The sequence below is a fragment of the Schistocerca gregaria genome, chromosome 8 (genome assembly GCF_023897955.1).
Source record: "Schistocerca gregaria isolate iqSchGreg1 chromosome 8, iqSchGreg1.2, whole genome shotgun sequence".
NCBI lineage: Eukaryota > Metazoa > Arthropoda > Insecta > Orthoptera > Acrididae > Schistocerca > Schistocerca gregaria.
The window spans coordinates 219,910,864-219,935,929 of NC_064927.1; the positions used below are offsets into that span (position 1 = coordinate 219,910,864).

At 38.7% G+C, this 25,066-nt stretch overlaps 1 protein-coding gene across 1 annotated transcript in view; it reads right to left on the reverse strand.

The window, feature by feature from the left end:
• Positions 1-230: 230 nt before the first annotated feature.
• Positions 231-25,066, reverse strand: part of LOC126284794 (zinc finger FYVE domain-containing protein 21-like) — a 49,787-nt gene continuing 24,951 nt past the window's right edge. The window contains exons 5-7 of the mRNA XM_049983959.1: positions 19,174-19,268; positions 11,749-11,876; positions 231-647 (exon numbers count right to left, since the gene is read on the reverse strand). Of these exons, the coding sequence (XP_049839916.1) occupies positions 603-647; positions 11,749-11,876; positions 19,174-19,268 (268 nt within the window). The 3' untranslated portion in view covers positions 231-602. The remainder of the gene's footprint in view (positions 648-11,748; positions 11,877-19,173; positions 19,269-25,066) is intronic.

The following is a 25,066-nucleotide window of genomic DNA, read 5'->3' on the forward strand; positions in this document are numbered from 1 at the left end:
CTGACAATTTGTGACAATGTTTGCGAGTGAGTTCCACACAGGCTGAAGGTACATCACGTTGAAGCAGCCTCCATGTGTGACCTAAGAGTATGTCATAACATAAATCCACCTTTGTTCAGATGTTTGTTAAGTAGAATTTGTTCTGTTGAAATTCAAGCTAACTTATGTTTTGTTGATAGTTTTCCTAGTACAGGTCTCAATGAAAATTAAGTAATAACACACAACTGGCCACAGGTTATGAATGCATAAACATTGTTTTAAATGGAATACACCATTATAATTTATATATCTGAATAAGAATATATAGTATTCTGATTAAATACAAAACAAAATATTCAATAAACAGGAATGCATAAGAAACATACATATAAAATATAACATTCTAAATACAACTGCTTGTAGGTAACAATTTCTATTGGTTTAAGTAGATATACATATATATAAGGCACTTTAAATTTGGTTGTACTTTCATAAATCTCCCTTATCAACAGTATTTTACCAACTGCCTGATCTAAACATTTGCCACACAATGCAAGATAGAACATAAAATCTGTCTTCATGTAAATTCATCTTCTAAAAATATTTTTCTTTTTCTGATTCAATTATCTGTTCTCCCCCGTGGTGCGCCGACAAATCAGCTTGAAGGCCTAAAACAAAAGTAAAATTTTAAAAAATGAATTAACAGCAAATTCCATTGATTAAGAAAGTTACTTTAAATATATTAAGTGATCTATAAAATGACTCAAAATGTCTTTTATAAGAGACAAATCTACACAAAAACAGTTTAAACTGGGTACTATACGAAGGGTATCCAAATAAAAACCAGAGCTTGTGTAGCACACATCTCTGATGGTAAATTTAAGTGAACAACTGTACCTGTGAAATTTTGTTTTCCACTCAGTAAAAATGCTGCTGAAATTGTTTTAATGTTGAAAACAGCTTACCAAGATTATGCTATGGGAAAAACAAGTGTATCAGTGGTTTGCTCATTTTAAAAATGGCAACTTGTCAATTGATGATGAACCTCGTTCTGGACGCCCATCAACAGCCTGAATTGGCAAAGGCATTGAAAAATTCAAGAGCTTGTGCTCACAGACCATTTTAGGAAGTAGTAAAAAGATAACGCAACAGTGTTTCTAAAAAACAATTTGTGGCAGACATGAGTCTGGTTCTTCCACCAAGACAATGCACCGACACACACAGCCATCTCTGTTAGTTTTTGGCTAAAAATGGCATGGTTCCGCCGCCCCACCCACCTTACTCCCCTGACCCAGCTCCATGCAACTTTTTCTTATTCCCACACATAAAAAGGGGCATGTAAGGACACCAGTTTGACAACATTGAAGAAGTCACAGAGAAAAACAATGGAGGATCTGTCAGCCATTTCTAAAGGTAACTACAAAAAATATTTCAAACTGTGGAAGAACCTGGGGGTGGGGGGTAGGGGGTGGGGGGTGGGGGAGTGTATTAGTGGTAATGGGGAGTATTTTAAAAGGGTAATGTTGTTTTGTAAACAATTTGAAAATATGTAGCTTAAAATTACTTAATAGTTGATCTCTGACACTTGCGGCTACAGTGTCGCCACATTGGCTGGCTGTTAGAGCTTGCTTATAGGTGACACACAAACATAGTAAGTCACTTCACAAATGCTATTAATGTGTAACATGGAGCAATCTTGGAAGTGGCCACCACAAGGTACAATGGAAATCCAAGATGTGCTGCCAACAGCTGATTTTAAGTGTCAACTAAGTGAACTGTGGCAGATGACATGTTTTGTAGCTCTGAATTTAAACTCACATTCTAACCTTACCACAACCTCATGATGTGCACTGTATCTGAGACATGGCAGTCAACAAGCACCAGTAGAACTAAAATCACAATCACTTTGTTCATGGCAATTAAAACTAACCTCTATGAGAAAACTCAATACAGCAAAATTTCAGTTTCAGTACTAAAAAAACCAAACTGTAATTTCTCGCCATCTTTCATTGGTTACCTGAAACTATTCTCCCACTGTCTACACGAGCTGCTGCAAATAAAAAAGTCAAAACAATGTTGAAAACGATGGAGTGAAGTATTAGAAATTAAAAAAAATACATTTAAAGGAGTTAACTGAGTAAAAATAATAATAAAAGTCTTTTCATTAGATTTAGAAATAAAAAATAATAATAAAATAAAATAAAATTTGCTCGTAAGTTTCAAATCTACAACCTTCTACACACCAGGGTTTTGTGCTAACCACTACTCTATGACACTACAATACATAAAGTTGTTACATTTATGACGCTGATATTCCAAACACAACAATGCATTGGTGCCTTCAAAAATTTAGCTTCATGTAATGCCACGCGAAACTCTTCTAACAATTTCTGTGATGATAGCAATATATGTGCCACTCAGTCAATCTAGTGGGGAAGGATCCAGTAGTTTTTGGTTACTGCTGTGCACGAAACATATTTATATTGTTAGCATTGTGTGTGTGTGTGTGTGTGTGTGTGTGTGTGTGTGTGTGTGTGTGTGTGGGCGCGCGCGCGCGCGTGCTGTTTGGCAACAGCAAATGGTTTGGGAGTGATGTGGAGCACCCTGATTGGTGGAAACTAGCACCAGCCATGAAATGTCAACAAGTAATTTTAATCTGGCTGTAGTGTTTTTAGGATCAGAGCTCAAAGAAGTCCTTCAAACATATTCTCTGTTATAGGCAATAGTTATTCTCAATCACCATCAATCTCTTATTCCATGATTCCTACAACTTCTTCCATGGTCTTCCTTTCTTTTTTCTTTTTGCATTTAGCATTATCATTCTCTCCTTAACAGTCCATCACCATTATTTTCTTCCTTTGTTTTGACTCTCATACATCTTTTTACCATTGTTGTCTATGTTAAATCATCTTTTAGTTTCTTTGGTGATTAAAATTCATCTTTCATCAACAGCTCATTATTAGGAGTACTTTAGAATCGTGGCAATACTGTTAACGTACCGTCACTTTTCAAAACCTTCTCTGTCCTGGTTCAATAATACATCAGTTGACCTGCACCTTAATTTGACATCACTGTTCCAGCATCAGTGGGTTTATTTTCAGTACAGTGACTTGAGCTGATGTACATTTTCAGTATCAAAGAACATGTGAATAAATACACTGGTATCCAAAATTAAGGCAACAAACCAAAATTTTGCAAGGTTGCATTCATTTTGCCACAAAAAGAGTATAATCAGATGATGATAAGGTAGTTATATAAAGAATAAAGAATGTAAACAGCAGCAGCATGCAAGACAGTAGACAAAAATGTTCATTTTTCCCCAACTTAAAAAATTTGCACAACAGCTGGTTAATGCAATCAGTAGAGGGTGTGACCACCTCTGGCAGCAATACAGGCCTGACAGCAATGGCGCACACTGCAAATGATGTCAACCTCTGGTGAGCCAGTAACTCCCATTCTTCCTGCAGTGCTGCTCACAAGTCTTTGAGAGTGGTTGGTGGATGCTGAAGTGATGCAACCCATGTCCTTAGTGCATCCCAGACATGCTCTATGGGATTCAAATCAGGAGAACTACCAGGCCACGCCACGGCTGCAATATCTTCCATTTCTAAGAAAACCAACCACGCGTGCTCTATGAGGTTGAGGGTTATCGTCCAGCAACATGAAATCTGGGCCCACAGCACCTTGCAACAACCGCACAAGGTCCCAAGATCTCATCATGATACCTGACAGCAGTTAAACCTTTCCAATTTAACCACCAATTTTATGAAGAGTTGTTTAAGTGGTCAACATAATCCCTACTCACACCACTAGGGACAATCCTCGATATCAGTATCTTTCCACAATGGTTAGGTCCCGAAATAATGTTCCACATTCCCTCCGGGTGAGAATCCATCGAAATCATGTCCAGACCAAATTGGAACTCTTCTGTGAAAAGAACACTGGTCCACTGTTCAACCATCCTGGGAGAATGGTAACATCTCTGCTCTAGACGTTCCCTTCTGTGAAGACGCATCAGGGGTACACACACAACAGGTCTCCAACAATAAAGGCCACTCTTCTGAAGCTTTCTGTACACTGTTTGACTTGCTACAACGCATCCAGTGGATGCTGGGAGGTCAGATGCCAGGTGCTGTGCAATACTAAGGTGGTACCATCATGCCATTACAGCCAACGTCATCGTTGGTGTGGTTGTCCATTGACCATAATGTTATCACCATGCAGGACACGATCCTACGGAAATCTTTTGACAGTTTGTATGATTATATTGTGAATTAGACGCAGGATGGGGAAACAGTAGTGTGTTGCTTTAATTTTGGACACTAGTGTATGAGTAGTTGTTTGTATAAAACCACTATCATAAAAAATTACACTGTTAAAGACTAGTTTAATATAAAGAATTTTCAACATAAAAAGTGTGAGGTAGACGATAATTTAAGACTATAAATGAAAAACAAGAGAAAGTCAGAGATTGGTATGAGGAATGCAGAGATGTTAGGGAGTGGGAGACGTAAGAGAGGGAGAGATCAATTAGCATGGGTATGCTGATAACAATATTGACACTGAGAAGTTTGGGAGACAAGAAAAATGGCAATAAGATTCTGATTCTCAATAATTATGGAAACATACCGATGATTGTTGTTTATAGGACCCCTAACTCTGACTTCAGAGCATTTCTGCTCAAGCTACAGAGGGTTCTTGATTGATTTTTATAGGAACCACCAGTTATATGTGGTGGCTTCAATATCAATTTTGTATATCATTGTGCAAGAAAAAGCATGTTGGTAGATCTCCTAAAGTCTTTCCAACTAGGGTGCAGGGGAACAGTAGCACAGCCATAGACAATATTTTTATTCATTCTTCATTACTTGATGGGCACTCTGTTAGCAAAATGGTGAATAGCATTTCAGACCGTGATGCACAAATTTTGACACTAAAAGGCTTTTGTACTCAAATAAATGTCACATGTAAATACAAACTTTGTAGGAAACTTACTCCAATGACAATAGAGTTTTAGAAAACTCATCAAGGAACAAGAGTGGCAGGACGTTTATAGTGCCAATGACATAGCTGACAGTGTAATGCTTTCCTTAATACATTTCTCTTGCTGTTTGAGAGCTGCTTTCCATTAGAACATTCTAAATGGGGTTAGGGGTTCGGTAAAAGGGCACCTGGCTGGCTGACTAAACCCGAGCCACTGAAACATGTCACTTCGAGGTCATTCCTCAATCGCTGTAGAGTTGGTAGTAGAACTAACGAACAAGTGAGGAACGGGAGGTGCCGCATCTTCTGAACCAATAACACCACAGAACAAAAGCCGGTTCTGGCATCGATGCTATCACATTGCCGGCTTACTTGTAAACATTGTATGTTAGTGTGCGAACGCCTGCTCTTGTGTTGTTTGTTAAACCATGTCACCAACATGACGTCGTTCACCAAACAACAATCCGTTGTGCCATGGAGTGCCATTAAATAGTCAGGCTTTGCAATTGCTACGGAGAAAGCACGAGTTTTACGAACAAGACAAAGAATTTGTCTCTGTTCATGGGCATGCATCAATTCCTGTCGATAAAGTTTTAGATCATACCTTAAAAATTTTAGGACTCAGTGAAAGAACAGTTATAAGAAAAGGTGTGCTACTTCAAGACTTACAAGACAGTGAAGTAAACAGTGTGGAAGAAAGCCCCTGCAGAAGAAACAGTGTGTTTTTAAGTACTCCAGGCACGAAAAAAACAGCAGCCTCATCCTGTTACAGATATTGATTCTTCCCAATCTGATGCAATTCGTCAGCACATACACGGATACTATAAAAGGAAAGAATACCCCACAAAAGCAAAGTTGCTAATTTCTTTAAAAGAAAGTGAACTTTTCTCAGGGGGGAAAACGCCACTTAAGATGATATTAAACAGTACAGGCTTCCGTTTTAAAAAATTAGATTGACTAAAACTGTAGGAAAGTACATACAATCAGTCATATGGTTAGACAAAACCTGGGTCAATGCTGGAGAATCAGTTGAGAAATGCTGGACAGATGATACTCCAAACAGCAGCGATCAGCAGCCAACAGGAAGATGGTCCCAATTAAGGTCCCAATTAATTGTGGCTCATGTAGGATCTTCAAACAGCTTTGTGCCTGAAGGACTTCTAGTTTTTCGATCGAAAAAACACTGGTATGAGGGTATGGACCACCCACGGTTTCTATGGTGGTTTAAAGATTTGTTGCTCCAGTTTAGTGTTCCGACAGTTTTTGTGATGGACAGTGCACCGTACCATTCCATGATTTCAGATAAAACTCCCACCACTAGTGACCGTAATGAAACTATGGTGCAGTGGTTGCAGGAGGAGACATTGCTGCGGACATGAGCATGACAAGGCTGTTGTTATACTCACTTGTGAAACAAAAAAAGCCTGTGATGCCTAACTACATTGTAGATGAAATTGCAAGCAAACAGGGTCACTTGGTAATTAGGCTACCGCCTTATCACTGCCATTTTAATCCAATTGAATTGGTTAGGAGTGAAGTCAAGGCATACATTAGAAGTAAAAACAAGACTTTTACTTTAACAGAAGTGGAAAGACTGCTATGTGAAGGGCTTGCTACTGTAGACGCTACCTCATGGAGGAAGACAGTAGACCATGTTGCTAAACTGATAAGAGAAGCACAAAGCATAGAAAGCATTATAAATGAAAACCAACAATTAATGATTTCTCTTAATGGTGACGATGATGAAGACAAAGGTTTTGGCACCGATTCAGACGATAGTGAAGGTGAACTGGATGGAACTGCGCCATTGACATTGTAAATTGGTGAGTGTAAATGTGTACAGAATTAACTCTTTTCCTCTCAGCAATCGGATAGGCTATGCATGTTTTGCTTTATTTCTTTCTATGAGTGTGGATAGTGTGTTATTTGGTATGCTTAGATTTACATTATTATACACCGTTTTACATGCAGCTATTACCGTAATGATTTAGAATGAATTTTCATAGATATTATCATTAACTTCAGATGTTTTTCCTTCCCAGTTTCATATACTATCGAACATCGCCATTCTATCCATTGTTAGAATAACGTACTTTGTTGCACTTAACATATAAACGTTGTTTGTAGCTTACATTTACAAAACGTACTTCGAAGTTGTGGGCGTGTGCGCTGGCAGCTACTGCAACCTCGCAATCATAGTGTAGCCAACCCCACACAAGCTGTCAAGTGACATGTTTCACCGGCCCGGGTATAGTGGGATAAGGGTATCATGTAGAACAAAGCAGGAATTATACCAAAATGTTAGATGTAGTCACAATCGAGCTACAGTAGTCCATTACAAACAGTATTGTAAGGTGCTTAAAAATGTTACTAGGAAGGCAAAGAGTATACAGCATGCAAATAGAATAGCTAATTCGCAGGATAAAATTAAAACCATACGGTCACTTGTGAAGTAAGTGTCTGGTCAGCAGCACAAGGTCAATGATATGAAGTCAGTTCATAGTAAAAATATTTCTGTTACTGATAAATCAGATATATGTACAGTATTTAATGATCATTTTCTGAGCATTGCTGGTGAATTAAATATTTAAATTTAATTTCTACAGGGAATCATGTAACACTCTTGGCAAATGCCTTTCCGAGATTGATGTCTGAAATGCTCCTCTGTGATACAGACAAGGTGGATATTGAGTCAATAATTAAATCACTGATGACTAAGGACTCTCATGGATATGATGGAGTGCCTAGCAGAATATTAAAGTACTTTGCTGTACATGTTAGCCCTGTACTTAGCCATATTTGTAATTTTTCCTATAGGAATGGTCAGTTTCGTGAACGATTAAAGTACGCAGTAGTAAAGCCACTTTATTAAAAGGGAGAAAGGGATAATGTCGGTAATTTTAGACCTATTTGTATGCCATCAGTGTTTGCTAAAGATATTGAAAAGGGTGTGTATTGATAATTTTATATCACTTAATTTGCCATGAAATGTACAGTTCGGCTTTAGAAGTCATTTAACAACTGAAAATGGTACATTCTCTTTTCTCTATGAAGTACTGGATGAGTTAAACAAAAGGTTTTGAATGGCAGGCAAATATTTTTATTTAACTGATGTGTGTGTGTGTGTGTGTGTGTGTGTGTGTGTGTGTGTGTGTGTGTGTGTGTTGATCACAAAATATTGCTCCAGAAGTTGGACCATTACAGAAGACGTGGAGTAGCTCACAATTGGTTCACCTCTTACTTTTGCAACAGACAGCAAAAGGTTATGACTCACAGTGTTGAGAACGGCCATGATGTGCGGTCTGAGTGGGGTATGGTCAAATGAGGGGGAGGGGGGGGGGGGGGGGGGGGAATGCCCTATGGATCAGTGTTGGGGCCACTCCTGTTCCTTATTTATATAAACAATACGTCTCTAGTATTATGGGTAACTCTAAAATATTTCTGTTTGCTGATGACACTAGCTTGACAGTAAAGGGTGTTGTATGCAACACTGGCTCGGTTTCAAATAGTGCAGTTCATGACCTACATTCATGGCTTGTAGAAAGTAAACTAATGCTAAACAACATTATGACTCAGTTTTTACAGTTTCTAACACACAATTCAACTAAACCCGAAATTTTAATTTCACAGAATGGGCATATTATAAGTGAAACTGAACAGTTTGAATTTCTAGGTGTTCAGATAGATAGTACACTGTTGTAGAAAGCCCACATTCAAAATCTTGTTCAAAGACTTAATGCTGCTATTTTTACTATTCTACCAGTACCTGAAGTAAGTGATTGTTCAACACAGAAATTAGCCCACTTTGCTTATTTTAATTCACTTATGTCGTATGGTGTTGTATTTTGGGGTAACTCTTCCCAAAAGTATAGCTTTGGCTCAGAAATGGGAGGTTCAGGCAACAAGTGGTTTAGTTTGCGAACCTCTTGTCAACCCCTGTTCTCTAGTCTGGGTACTTTGACTTCGGCCTCTCAATGTATATATTCTTTACTGTTGTTTCTTGTTAACAATATCAGCTTATTCCCAATAATAAGCAACTTTCACTCAGTTAACATTCCTCAAAAATCCAACCTGCATTTGTATCGGACTTCCTTAACTTTTGTGCACAAAGGTGTGCAGTAAACTGCTGCATACATTTTCAATAACCTACGACAAGAATTCAAAAATCTTAGCAGTAATCCACACACTTTCAAATCAAAACTGAAGAGTTTCCTCATGGGTTGGTTCTTCTATTCTGTTGAGGAGTTCCTTGAAAAATTAAGCTGATTCTGATGTTCTATTGTTGACTGCATTTATTTAAACTTATAGCTACTCTTTTTTTGGGTTCATAAACATTTTATTTTATCCGTTATTACTTTTATGTTGTAATTTCACATTCCATGACCTTGGAGATTTGCTCCTCAATTTGATGGAACTTGATGTGTAAATAAATTAAGTGCAAATGTGCTTCTTACATGTTCAAATAGCTGTAATAATGTACCACTGTCATGTGACCACTGACCCTTAAGACCACACGTTCAGGTAACAAGTGGTCCTCAGTAACCTGCTTTGTTGAGCTGTTTACTAGCTTACCCCATCAACAACAGTCTTCGTCTGCCAAGAGGACATCTTTATGTGATTTTCCCCATCACAGCTTAGGGCCCTGCCTTTTTGGACAATGTCAGTGTCCACATATCAGAAATCTCTAAAAGTTATTTTATTAAGCTCTGAGCTGAGGCTTTTGAAGTTTCTTTAGAGAATGGAAAAATGTGTAAATGCCTAAGAGTAGTATTTTAAAAACATTTTAACTGACTATAACAAAGGCTTTTTCCAAAAGTTTACCACGTAATGTAGAATCCAACATATTATCAATAACAAGATCATTTATCAAAGAGCACTGTCACAGCTGAGAAAGAATTTCAAAAATAAAGTTGGTGAGGGGGCAGAAAAACCAGTACCAGTCTTATCTAAGAAAAAATCTCAGCATCCATTTCAAGCAATTAAAAAAAAAGTTTAGACAAATCAAATCAAAATAGTTGTATTGGCATTAGAATATCACTCATGAACACAAGTCCAGTTCCAATATAGCAAGATGGAATTACTCCATTTGCTATCATTCTATTCCAACTGCTTCCAATCATATGCAGATTCATATACAAAATTTCCAAATAATTATTCACGCAGTATTTTACATAATGTTGCTATAAATATTATAATTTACACTCTCGTGATTCCAATGGTATATTTCAGTTTTCTCTAAGAGATTGTTAGCTAAGAGAAATTGATAATTTAAGTTGTTCCTGTAATATGTAATCATAAAAAATTACGTGAGTTAATAACAGTTCATTTGTAAAAAGACCTAGCTATTTGGATAGTCCTAGTTTTGTTATTTCCTGTAATCAGTTTACTTTCTCTGAAAACTCATTAACCAAGTAAATATTCATAATTAAAGTTTGGACTGAACCAAAAATACTTTCATTATTGGAACTTTCAAGGTATCTTTATTACCTAGATTTGACATTATCCTTTTGTTGCTCTAATTTTTCTGAATCAGACTGCCTTTGTTTACTCAAACAAGCCAAAAACTAGAGTAGTAGTATGGTATTCTGCCTTTTGGCAGGTTTTGTCACGGGTTAAGCCTTTTCCTCTTTTTTCTGTCCATAGCCAGTCTTTTCATTTCTGAATATTTGTCTCCTTTGACATTGTCCATCATTTGATATCTTCTTTTTCCTCTTCTCTTTTTCCCTTCCTTCAATAAACAGTCCCTCCTCAAACAATGCCCAATCCATTTCAGTTTTCTATTTCTGATGACATTCAACATATTTCTTTCTTCTCCAACTCTTCTTAATACTTCTTCATTCCTTACTCTTTCTTCCAAATTCACTTTTTCCATTCTTCTCCATATCCACATCTCTAGTGCCTCCAATCTTCTTTCATCTTCCTTCCTCAACATCCAGAAGTCAAAGAAATTAAAGAAATTATGAATATGGAAATTTTACATGAAAATCAATAACCCACCGCACTGGTTTAAAGTGTAATAATCAAACAATACTTCAGACTTTAATAATTTTCTAATTATCTATCAAACAGTTAAGCAATATTATTGTTGGGCTGAACAAATTGAACCCCTCCTAAATTTGAACCTTATATCATTATAATTGCAAATAAAATTAGCAATGGCACTGAAAATCCATACACCCATCTTTATATACCCCCGTCTGCACTATGAAATCGTGACAATAACATCTGTGTGCAATCAGTTCAAATCTAGCTACCAAGGATTAACAACTCATTGTCCAACTCCATGGGCAGAATTCTTTCAAGCAACATCACTGTCACTCATCTCGAAAGACCAGAATTTGTTACGATTACTTGGACATTAGTATGCAGTAATATTCCACTGTGTTGTGTTTTATGCAAATTTATTTATTTCTTAAAAAAAAAAAAAAAAAAAAAAATTGTGCGTCTAGTTACAAGTTCACCAACATTTATGAGTGAATATAAATACATATGTTATGTGTGAACTCAGTTGGCCACTCTCTGATATCTGTATATAGGGCCTCTAACTTGGTTTTGAAAGAAAATGGACTGAACAGATGAGATTTATTAAATTCTCATCCGCAAACTGCTAATTTTGTGTGTGTGGTGGGTGGGGGGCGGCGTGTGTGTATTGTTGACAAAGGCCTTACTGGCCGAAAACTTTATTTGTGACAAACTTTTTGTTATGTGTATCTGCGACTCAGCATCTCTGCAATATGGTGAGTGGCAACTTTCATTGTTACATATGGAAGATTTGTTTATACTGACCTCATGAATGGCCGAGACCCACAGACCAGATGCTGTTTGATCGGTTTCTTGACCACAAGATAACTTTAGCTGCCGATAGGGCTCATCCTTCTCACCATTGTCGTAAACAATCTTCACACCACATGGACCTTGAAACAATAAGCATTCAAAAATATAAAAGCACAGCACACACAGTACCTGTCAACAAATGAGACCACTGAAAATACATCATCATTTAGTACAGGCAGTTTACTATTTAGTACACCTAACTAAGTAATTCCTCCAAATTTATGTCAAAACCTTTGAAGCCTTTTTTTTTTTTTTTTTTTTTTTTTTTTTTTTTTTTTTTTTTTTTTTTAAGTGAAGCAAACCTGATTAATACTCCACATCTTTATTCTTGATGCCTACACATTTGAAGCCCTCTGCTGTAAAAGGATTAAAAACTTGTGTGTAGCATGGTAGCTCTGTTGTGCAAAAATCAGTGAGTTGTAATCAAGTTAGGAATTTGAAGAGTTTGTCAGCATACTGAGAATCCTCTCCTTCAGCATGACAATGCCATACCACACAAAAGTGCTGCAACAATCTGTCACCTTGGGTTCACTGTCATCGATGATCTACCATACAGTCCCAACTTGTCCCCATCTGATTTTTCATCCATTTGCAAACACTTTTGAGGACTTCATTCTGATACTGCTGAATCAGTGCAAGCAAAGGTAAGGTTGTGGCTCCATCAACAAAGTCAAACATTCTATGGCGACAGTGTCAACAAACTGGTCTCTCGTTGGAAGAAATGTATTCATGCCAGGTGGACTACGTTGAGAAATAAATAAGTAGACATGAATAATAATAATGTAGAGTGCTAATCACATCTGTTTCATTTAAAAATCTTTACGAGTTTTCACATAAAAATTCAGAGGCATTAATTTTCAGTATGCCTTCATAACACTAAGACCAGGCTGAGGTATGCTGATGAATCATTTCTGGCACAAATAAATATGTGAATGGGCATGGTAGTGTGTGTCAAACAGCAATAAAATCATTATACTTATTCTGAAAGCTCAAACAAGGAAGTTTACTAGTACAACCAGTAAATACGAGGGCTATCCACAAAGTACATTACGTTTTGGAATTAAAAATAAATAAAGTATTGGAATTTTTTTTAATTATATACAGATGGAAGCCACACTTAAATACTACTTTTCTACATAGCTGCCATTTAAATTAAGGCACTTATCGTAGCAATGGACGAGCTTGGAAATTCCTTCGTCGCAAAATTCGGCCGCCTGCGCCTTCAACCACGTGGTTACCTCTTTTGGGACACAAAAGGTGTTATTTTTGTGGATTTCCTGGAAAGAGGCACTACAATAAACTCTCAAAGGTATTGCCAAACTCTGCACAACCTCAGAAGAGCAATACAAAACAAGTGCAGGGGAAAGTTGGGCTCAAAGATCTTGCTGATTCATAACACCTGGGCCCACACGGCAAATACCACTCGTGAAGTTCTCAAATCTTTTAAGTGGGAGTTGTTTCCTCATCCGCCGTACAGTCCCGACTTGGCACCAAGCGACTTCCACTTAATCCCAGCAATGAAGAACTGGTTGGCTATGCAGCGTTTTGATGACGGCGCACAGCTTCAAGAAGAGGTAACCACGTGGTTGAAGGCGCAGGCGGCCGAATTTTACGATGAAGGAATTTCCAAGCTCGTCCGTTGGTATGATAAGTACCTTAATTTAAATGGCAACTATGTAGAAAAGTAGGAGTTAAGTGTGGCTTTCATCTGTATATAATTAAAAAAATTTCCAATACTTTATTTATTTTTAGTTCCAAAACATAATGTACTTTGTGGATAGCCCTCGTATGTGCATTTTCTTTGGAAATATACTTTGTTTCTTATGCAAAATTTGTCAAAGAGCTTGTGTGCTCCTTGGAATATGTCTCCACTGCTTACCGGGAGCATTCAATACACATGGTGTGTATGAATCTTTCTTATCTTCTTGGGGCACACATTTCTTCTGCATGCTTTTGTAAACAAAGTATCAACCACTGATGATAATGATGTAAAAGAGCAATCCAGATCCAACCAGTGACACCTAGAATTCAGCACATTCTTATAGAAGAGGGTGGGAGGGTATCTTGAAAAACTGTATCAGTACTCTTTTTTTTCAGTGATATCAGGTGATGGGATCGATGGAAGACATGGAACTAGCAACAACCATTATTACATCTACATCCAGCGAGGCTGCTATTAGCAAGGAAAATACATCATCTCCAGCTGACCAATCATGCGAGACCAGCCTTGGCAGGCATGAGCTCAGTCTCATTCTCTGCGAGTCAGCCATTGTCGTGTCCTGGTCTAACAGATGCTTCCCTAAACAACGATGCTGTATTTATGGACTCTGCATAACAATGACACAAATTGCTGTTACCACCATGCAAGTCAAATATGCCTGTTTGTGAGATTACTAGAGTGAAGTTATAGTTCAGTGACTACAGACTGGTATACTTATTCAGTCACATGAACTAACTACTGCAGGGGTTTTAACTATCACGTATCAATATTGTGACACCTGTGTTACTGTAAACTGCTTGCTTGTGTTCGGTTTATAAAGTGATATACAGTATATTAGTAGTGCGAATTGATTTAATTTTCTTGTGGATCAAGACAATTACTTTACTGTGAACTTACTGACATTTCATAATGCAGTGTACTTACGGCTGGGCGATTCATCTCAAATAACACAGGTCAAGAGTGAATGTGCCACATCACTATTTCAAAGTCTGCGGAGAAAAATGTGTGTTGAAGTTATACATAATATCCCTCCAAAACTACGACATTTTGATTGTCTGATGATTTGTTAAAATGTTACAGACCTCTCTAAATGAGAGTATCTGTGAAAATTTAAAAAAAAAATGTAATAAAGAAACCAAATGTGATAGAGATCTGAATTTATTTTCAATAAATACTTTGTTCTCAATACTATGGGACATGATTAATACATATACACTTCTGAAGCTTTTTTCCATTTATTCTGGAAGAATAAACTATGAAAATTTGTAACTTTTTGTGAATTTCAAAATTATGTTTTGAAAATAAGAATAGTCACAGCATGGTAATTGCCTTGAGAAATGATAAAGTGCAAGAACTGCTAAATGTCAGCTATGACATTAATACACGAAATTCTTAAACTGTCAAAATATTTGTACATAAGATGAAAGAATCTGAAATTTTTGGTTATTTAGATATTATTTTCTCCAAAACCCCCTGTTTGCATCATTGCACCCTGCATTACAGTATCAAGTTCACTCAAGTCCCTACCTGCATAAATATATTCTTTGCACATTAAGATCATCCACTAGGACATGACACTCATGATGAGCTCAAGAGAACATCAAGTATGTAACAATCCTTTATCTGGTAATAATGTACCCTTTAGAACAAAATACAAACCACATTCATATAAACCCTGTTGGCATGAATGCTGCTTCTACTTAACTGATAAAAGGTGCTCCAACAGGTTGTTTTTATGGCAGTGTACTTTATCAGCCATGACTTTTATAAAATTTACTTGTACAGCAGAGATAGAAGTGTACTGCCAAGTGAGACTATGACCTCAACTGTGTCTCATTACATGAGGCACATGTATTATACATAGGGAAAACATGCAGCATCAAGGTGTTAGAATCACACCACTAATGAATTTCTTTTGCTACTGCAGTGAATGTAGCTCAACACTTGCGGGGAAAAAATGACATCATTAAAGAAATAGGGAAAATCTTACTATGTGTTATGCACTACTCCATAACAGTTATTGAGTTACAGCAGGCTGTATGCTGTCCCTAGATCTGGGTGATTTCTTCCTACAAACGAAAGCAGTTCTCAGGATTTCTTTTCAGCCATAGAAGTAAGAGCATAGATATTATGTCAATTAGTGAACTGTTCCTCCAAATTAATTTCTTGGGCTTTCTGGGATGATTACTACAAGACATATACACTCCTGGAAATGGAAAAAAAGAACACATTGACACCGGTGTGTCAGACCCACCATACTTGCTCCGGACACTGCGAGAGGGCTGTACAAGCAATGATCACACGCACAGCACAACGAACACACCACGAACCGCGGTGTTGGCCGTCGAATGGCACTAGCTGCGCAGCATTTGTGCACCGCCGCCGTCAGCGTAAGCCAGTTTGCCGTGGCATACGGAGCTCCATCACTGTCTTTAACACTGGTAGCATGCCGCGACAGCGTGGACGTGAACCGTATGTGCAGTTGACGGACTTTGAGCGAGGGCGTATAGTGGGCATGCGGGAGGCCGGGTGGACGTACCGCCGAATTGCTCAACACGTGGGACGTGAGGTCTCCACAGTACATCAATGTTGTTGCCAGTGGTCGGCGGAAGGTGCACGTGCCCGTCAGCCTGGGAACGGACCGGAGCGACGCACGGATGCACGCCAAGACCGTAGGATCCTACGCAGTGTCGTAGGGGACCGCACCGCCACTTCCCAGCAAATTAGGGACACTGTTGCTCCTGGGGTATTGGCGAGGACCATTCGCAACCGTCTCCATGAAGCTGGGCTACGGTCCCGCACACCGTTAGGCCGTCTTCCGCTCACGCCCCAACATCGTGCAGCCCGCCTCCAGTGGTGTCGCGACAGGCGTGAATGGAGGGACAAATGGAGACGTGTCGTCTTCAGCGATGAGAGTCGCTTCTGCCTTGGTGCCAATGATGGTCGTATGCGTGTTTGGCGCCGTGCAGGTGAGCTCCACAATCAAGACTGCATACGACCAAGGCACACAGGGCCAACACCCGGCATCATGGTGTGGGGAGCGATCTCCTACACTGGTCGTACACCTCTGGTGATCGTCGAGGGGACACTGAATAGTGCATGGTACATCCAAACCGTCATCGAACCCATCGTTCTACCATTCCTAGACCGGCAAGGGAACTTGCTATTCCAACAGGACAAAGCACGTCCGCATGTATCCCGTGCCACCCAACGTGCTCTAGAAGGTGTAAGTCAACTACCCTGGCCAGCAAGATCTCCGGATCTGTCCCCCATTGAGCATGTTTGGGACTGGATGAAGCGTCGTCTCACGCGGTCTGCACGTCCAGCACGAACGCTGGTCCAGCTGGGGCGCCAGGTGGAAATGGCATGGCAAGCCGTTCCACAGGACTACATCCAGCATCTCTACGATCGTCTCCATGGGAGAATAGCAGCCTGCATTGCTGCGAAAGGTGGATATACACTGTACTAGTGCCGACATTGTGCATGCTCTGTTGCCTGTGTCTATGTGCCTGTGGTTCTGTCAGTGTGATCATGTGATGTATCTGACCCCAGGAATGTGTCAATGAAGTTTCCCCTTCCTGGGACAACGAATTCACGGTGTTCTTATTTCAATTTCCAGGAGTGTAGATACAGAACTGCTACAAGATCTACATTTCGGTTGATTGTGATGTTTACCTAAACCAAGTATCTAAAAATTATGAAAAGAATACCTAGTCATCTTCATTAGTCACTGCAAGTTATGCATTTGCTGATTGAACTCCAACAGGATTATGAGAGATAGTCAGCATTGCACAGCCATGATCCTTTAAGAATTGAAAATGTCGAGACAAATGTTATGAAATGCTGATACCAGAAAATAAATGTGACATGTAACTATGTGCCTGGAAGGTATTGTGAATCAAAGTTAGGCTTAAACAGCAGTATGTTGTTAACAATAACACACAGCCTGGCAGGATCCTGATAGTGACTACAGCCAAAATAATTAAACTGAGAAAGACTACTACATCAATCACCAAAATACTGGTGCCAAAATTGGATCAACAGGTCTACAGTTTTACACGTTTCCATGGTAAATATGTGGTGTTCAGTGTTCCTCAAGTCCACTGCTGTGGAATGGTGTGCTTTTGACAATAATGCAGAATCCAAATCCAATTTCATGAAATTACAACAATTTAAAAACATTTGAGATATAATCTATTTTGAATTATATTATTTGGGCTAAAGTCTACAACAAGGGACAATGCCAGACAAGGCAGTTTTCCTCTAAAGCACATGATTTGGCAACTTCTCGTTCCTAACTAAATAATCCACATAAAATTAGCTAAAACTGAGCATGTTTGAACAGGTATGTTCCTCACAGACACAATGAATAATGTTTACAATAGGTAAAGACAATTAACAAAATACTACAAGGATCATTGAAATAATTTCACAAATTAATAGTTCTCAGTGATACCTGAAGCCATACACAGTATTGATGCCACTTACTAATACGACACACACTAAAGAAAATAGTGATGCCACAAGGTGCAGTAAGACTAGCATCCTTAGTACCGATTTGCCCAGAAAATAAACACACTATATACAGTTCAACAGTAGCATGGAGACACAAAATAAAGTCACTAACTTGTCACCTCGAGCTATCAACAAACATTTTAATATTGTGAGAAGCAGAGAAAGAAAACTGTCATCACAAGCCATGCGACAGACAAATGTCTCTTACAGAGAAATTGGCAGGGCAGGATTCTGTAGAATGATACACAGTCTTCACGTGAACATACCAGCCATGATGGGCAGGAGCTCAAACCCTGGCTACTACCTAAGTGGGAACATGCATTTGCCTGTTGGATAGAAAGTCTTGCAGTGTGATGCACTGCTGTATATACCAAGCTGCGCTGTAGGTATAAAGGTGTAGGTGTAGGTGTAAAGGTGGTATAACTTCTCAACAAATGCCCAAGAATGAACTTGGTATCGTGTACTGCGCTATTAGAGCTACAAAGTCCAGAACCACCTAACACATCCATTGCAGAGCTTGCATGAGACTGAACTCCAGTCTTGAAGAGTGAGGTTAAGAAAACGGAAGCTTATCTAGATCTGAAGCTACTGTCTTGGCGCCATTAGCCAGTGACCATAGTAGACAGGTGTCCCATCACATGACAAAGAAAGAGCCTTGCTGCATCAAGCAACAGCCAAAGCAAGCCAGATGCATATATAATGGGGCCAGACTGCTAAAATCAATGTGCAGTGAAGTGCCACCATAGTAGGATGTTTTTAAGGTAACCAATTAAAGACTGAAACCATTCAATACAGTGGGCTGAAGGACAGAGAGAGATCTAAGTTAGGCTGAAAGGTTACACTTTGAGAACATGCTAAGCCAATGGAGTGATATGATGGGACGCTCAGCTACATTTAGCAAAAAGTTAACAACGAGCTGTTGACACATTCCTATCTGTTCTTGTTACACCTCTAAGTGTGCAGTTGCCAAAATTGCTATGCTAAATATGGAAGTAATGGCACTGCTCCTGGTCTAGACTTCTACCTATAATTAATGGCTTAAAAAACTATTTTTATTAGTTTGTGCATCCAGACATGCAGTGTTACTATGAAACCAAATCCATAATATAGCAGCTTCCAACCACATAATGACAGTTCCTTACCTGAATCTTGATAACGGGTAACACAGAGTGATTTTATTTCAGAGAGCTTCAGTGGTTCTGGTTTGTCTGTTTCATGTCCCTCAAAGAGAAGGTACCTATAAATAGCATTATACTGTAAGTCACACCACACCATATTTCAACACAGCTTACCAGACAGAAAATTTGCTAGAGGGAGAATTAATTGTGAAACCTACTTCCATCACCACTTTATCAACATAATGGTGATTGGTATTTGACATCACATTTCTATTTCATTATTCAATAAATAATATATTATAAATGGCAGAAAGAAACTGTACTAACAGCTGACATGTACTTGTCCAAGAAAGTTAGGATGTATGATTTAAATTTTATCACAGCAATTCCTAGTATGAGGATAATTCAATAAATAAGTCACAAAATGTGACAGAGACAACAATAATCAATATAATTTCCTGAAATTTATTTTACTTTTCTACCTGTCGACCTTGTACATTCTGACACTTATCCTATCTCCATGATGGCCAGCAGCAAAGAAGTCTTTTGGTTGCTGTCACAGCCAACATATCTCTTCGGCTATGGTATCATCAGTTTCAAAACACTGGCCACCAGAAGTAAATTTTAGGTACCCAAACAAATGAAAGTCACTCTCTGTAAGAGCATTGTCATCCAGAAGAATCACTCCCTTTGTCTGGCCTGTTGGAAGTCCTGCACAGTGGAGCAATATGAAGTGGCATTCTCTGGCTCACTGTGAGACTGGAATGTCATCAGTACAATCCCTTGCACGTCCAGAAACCTGGTGAGCATATAACCTTGTGGGCTTACGAAATGATCTTTAACTTTTTTGCTGTCGGGAGGTGGAATGTTTCCATTCCACGAACAGTCATTTGGTTTCTGGTTGAAAAAGGCAAACATAAGACTCGTTCCCTACAACAGTTCATGTCATGAAGTTCTCCCATTCCTCTGAGTATCGAATAAGGCATTGGAAAGACAGACTCATTTGCTTCATTCTGTGTTCCTCAGTTGACTTGTGTGGCACCCACAAAGGCACAAACTTCATGAAACTTCAACAACTCGTGCATAATGCTATAAGAAGTTCCATGTGAACAGCCTACAGTATGAACTATGTCACTGAGCCTTATAATCATTACAAATGATTTGTTCCACACAATGTGCTGTGGTTTCAGTTGCCACCACAGCAGGGACCATCAGGTTGCTCCCGGTCTCTGATGCTTTGCCAATCCTTGTTAAGATCCTAGTATCAAACTGAAGAAAACTTTCCACAATAAAATATTGTCACCATACATGAGAAGTATTTCAAGATGCACTTCTTTTGTGGAGGGTCTTTTGGCCCCTAAAAATGCACAACCAAATACTGTTCTAATCCTGTACACTCATGCCACAAATCGGGCATCTAGCATAGGCTGCCACGTGATGTCCTACAGCCTCTGTAACAAGCAAACATATACTGCTATCTTCTGGCAAAATATGCATGTGTAATTTAAACACAGTATAAGATAAGCTAACATTTGTGACTTATTTACTGACTTATCATCATATATTATCAAAATAAATTTACTACTTCATTTTCTAGATAAAATAATTTTCAAATCTCCAGTAATCAACATATGTGCAGGCATAAGAATATTACTGTACAAGGTTTGATCAAAAAGTAACAAGATTTTTTTTTAATTTTGCAGGCTTTATACATTGGATTTGCATTTTTTTTTTTTTTCATTTTGTTGGTACACTTGTTCCTGATGTATATTAGCATTTTCAGCTGTTTTCAATATTTGGTTTATTGTTGACAATCAAAAGCTTATGAGCGTTTCCGAGTGCTCGGCAAGTTTTTACTTTCAAAAAAGGTTGATCAAAAAAATCTACATTACATCTGTTTGGAAATGGAATAAAGTGCAGCACCACATTCAAAATAATGGCTGTGGCTTTTTGCAAATCTGCTACGAGTAAGACAATAGTTTACAAATGGTAAAAATGTTTCAAAGACTGCCAGTAAGATGCTGAAGACTATGACTGCTCATACCAAACAATTTTTTCAGATGTTTTGGGCATGAAACTTGTAGCAGCAACATTTTTTCTAAAATTGTTATATCTCTACCAAAAACGACATTACACAGACAACACTCACGAACTGCTGAATGAAGAAGGTTACAACAGGTGATGAAACATGGGTATATGACATAAAAACCAAGGCCAAATCATCTCAATGGAAACTGTCTGAAGAAGCAAGCCAGAAGAAACTTAGCAAAGTTGATCACATGTGAAGGTTCTTCTTACTGTTTTCTTCAATTCCAACAGGATGGTGCATCATGAGTTCCTGCATTATGGTAGCACTGTCAATACAGAATACCACCTGAAAGTTATGTGCTATTTGCGTGAATGTTGTGTACATAGTTCCGCGTAGTCAGCGCATACACAACTTTCCCACTAGAGCGCTCCCCGCTAAGCACAACAGCGCAGGCGCAGCGCTCGTCCGTCTCCGCACTACGAGATGGCGCTGCCTTAGAGACTGACCAAATTCTGCTTCCGCTGATCGGCGTATTAATACGTAATGCCGCCAATGAGATTGCTGCAAACGTAGAACCTTTTCTCCTCGCGGATCACACTTGCGCAGCGATACCGGAACATGTGAGGTATTATAACGAGTGTACAGACCTCCGATTAGTCAGTCTGCATTAGTCTGCACCTGTCTGTACCAGTCTATAGTCAAGTTTCAGTCTGCACCTAATAAGATTACCATATTCTTGTACATAGCCATGAAGATAATTGAATGGACTCTTTGTCAAGTATCAGAGATATGTGAGAATAAGATTAACATACCGAGACCAAAGGAACTTCAGATTGTCAATTGAAAACAGCATCCAGAATCAAGTTACGTAATGTCTATGCTTTTTATTATTTTAATAAATGTGTGTGAAAATTAATCAAGTTCTGTTTAAAGTTGGTCACCGTGAAACTGCTACTCTAAGCGTGTAAGTGGCATTTCTATTGTCTGACCTAACGGCAGAAGATAAACACGCCACGATAAGACCACAAGACATATTGCTGACACTCGTCTACTTCGTTAGAGCGACAAGTCAAATAATCTGATGGTGTGTGTACCGGAGGTCTTACAGTACGCACATCACAGTGAAGCAGCCTGAAAAAAACAATTAGAATTGCAGCAAAACCAGTCATGGAAATTGCATCATGATAATGCTCCTGCTCACACCTCAATACTTGTTCATGATTTTTTGGTAGAAAAATAAAATTGTTGTGTTGCCTCAGCCACTGTATTCACCGGACATGGCCCTCTGCAAATTCTTTCTATTCCTGAGGCTAAAGAGAACCATGAAACTATGTCGTTTTGGCACCACTGATGAGATGAAAACAATCACTAAAAAAGGAGTTGAACATCATGTCGAAAAGTGAGTTCCAGAAGTACTTCCAAGATTGGAAAAAGTGCCGCCACAAGTGAATTAATCTGAAGGGGAATACGTCGAAGGGGACAAAGTTGATGAACAAATAAAGATTCTTTAAGATAAACTAAAATTCCAATTACCTTGTGGGCACACCTCAAAATGGTGCCACAAAATGGTTTCCTCAAGAAGCCTACATAACATACACAAATTGCACAATAAATTACTGTTGAAATTAAAGTTACAGTATGTTTATTATTGCCCAAATCAGATTTAATTTTGCCTTGATAGATGCATAACATGATAAATATTTTGAAATATTTAAGAAACAGGGGAAATAGGAATGAACTTTATGACACAGGATGCAACAAAAGGTATGGCGAAACTTTCAGGACCCATTCCTCAAGAATAACAGAAGAAAATGTTACATACACAAGCCCAAAAACATTGTATTTTCATGATGAAATTCATTTCCTAAAACTCAATACAACACTAATCATGGAAAATACAGGAAAGGGATGTATTAGCACACCACATGAAAGTATATCTTACATGTTCAATGTTTAAGATTCTGTTTGGAATGATAAATGTGCTATTGACTGAATCCCATAGTGCTGCTCTATTCCTGAATTCTGTTTCATAGCCTTTTGCTACAGATATATTGTACTTCATTCTAGTTTCATGATGATGTTTTAGAGGGACATATACACCTAAAACACAAACACAAATACACACAAATATATATTTGTAACAGACTTTTATATATATTTTCATCATCAGTCTTCTGAATGATTGGATGTGGTCTTCCACAATTCCCTCTCCTATACTGATCTCTTCATCTTAAGTGTAGCACTTTGCTCCCAATGTCCCCATTATTTGCTGGATATCCAGGTTCAAGTCCCAGTGTGGCATACAGTTTTGATCTTCCACAGAATTTCATTTGCTCGATATATTCAAATCTGTCTTCCCCTGCAGTTTTTATCCTCCATAGCTCCACCCAATACCATGGAAGTTATTCCCTGATGTCTTAATGCATGTACTATCAACCTGTCCCCCCTCCTTGTCAGTGCAACTCATGTTTGTTTACTCTCTGATTTTGTGTAGAACCACTTTGTTTCATCTTATTAGTCCAACTAAGTTTCAGCCTCATTCTATATTTCAAATGCTTCAATTATCTTTTCTTACATTTGTCCAACAAGCAAAGATTCACTTTTAGACAATGCATAAATCTGAGGCCAATGTTTGACACTAGTAGACTTCTTTTGGCCGCAAATGTCCTCTTTCAGTGTGTTAATCTGCTTCGTATGTTTTCTCTGCTTCACAAGTGGTGTTATTTTGCTTCCAAGGTAGCACAATTCCTTCACTTCGTTTACTTTCTGGTCACCAATTTTGTTGTAAATTTGATCTCAGTTCTGCTACTCCTTATTACTTATGTCTTTCTTTGGTCTACCCTCAATCCACATTCAGTACTCATTAAACTGTTCATTTCATTCAAACAATTCTCTAATTCTTCTTGAGTTTCACTGAGGGTAGCAATGCCATCAGCGAATCGTATTATTGCTATCCTTCCACTCTAAATTTTAATCCCAAGCCTGAACCTCCCTTTACTTCCATCATTGCTTCATCAACATGTCGACTAAACAGCAGGACTGAAAGGCAACACCCCTGTCTTAGACTATTTTTAATCCAAAGACTTTGTTCTTGGTCTTCCATTCCTATTGTTCTCTTTCGGTACTTGAAAAAATTGTACATTACCCATTTTTCCCTAAAGCTTACTCCTAGTTTTCTGAAAATTCTGAACATAATGCACCATTTTATATTGTCAAATACTTTTTGTAGATTGACAAATCCTATGAATTTCTCTTGATTTTTATTCAGTCTTACTTCCATTATACCCCCCCCCCCCCCCCCCCATGAGCCATGGACCTTGCCGCTGGTGGGGAGGCTTGCGTGCCTCAGCGATACAGATAGCAGTACCATAGGTGCAACCACAACGGAGGGGTATCTGTTGAGAGGCCAGACAAACGTGTGGTTCCTGAAGAGGGGCAGCAGCCTTTTCAATAGTTGCAGGGGCAACAGTCTGGATGATTGACTGATCTGGCCTTGTAACAATAACCAAAACAGCCTTGCTGTGCTGGTACTGCGAACGGCTGAAAGCAAGGGGAAACTACAGCCGTAATTTTTCCCGAGGGCATGCAGCTTTACTGTATGATTAAATGATGATGGCATCCTCTTGGGTAAAATATTCCGGAGGTAAAATAGTCCCCCATTCGGATCTCCGGGCGGGGACTACTCAAGAGGATGTCGTTATCAGGAGAAAGAAAACTGGCGTTCTACGGGTCGGAGCGTGGAATGTCAGAACCCTTAATCGGGCAGGTAGGCTAGAAAATTTAAAAAGGGAAATGGATAGGTTAAAGTTGGATATAGTGAGAACTAGTGACGTTCGGTGGCAGGAGGAACAAGACTTCTGGTCAGGTGACTACAGGGTTATAAACACA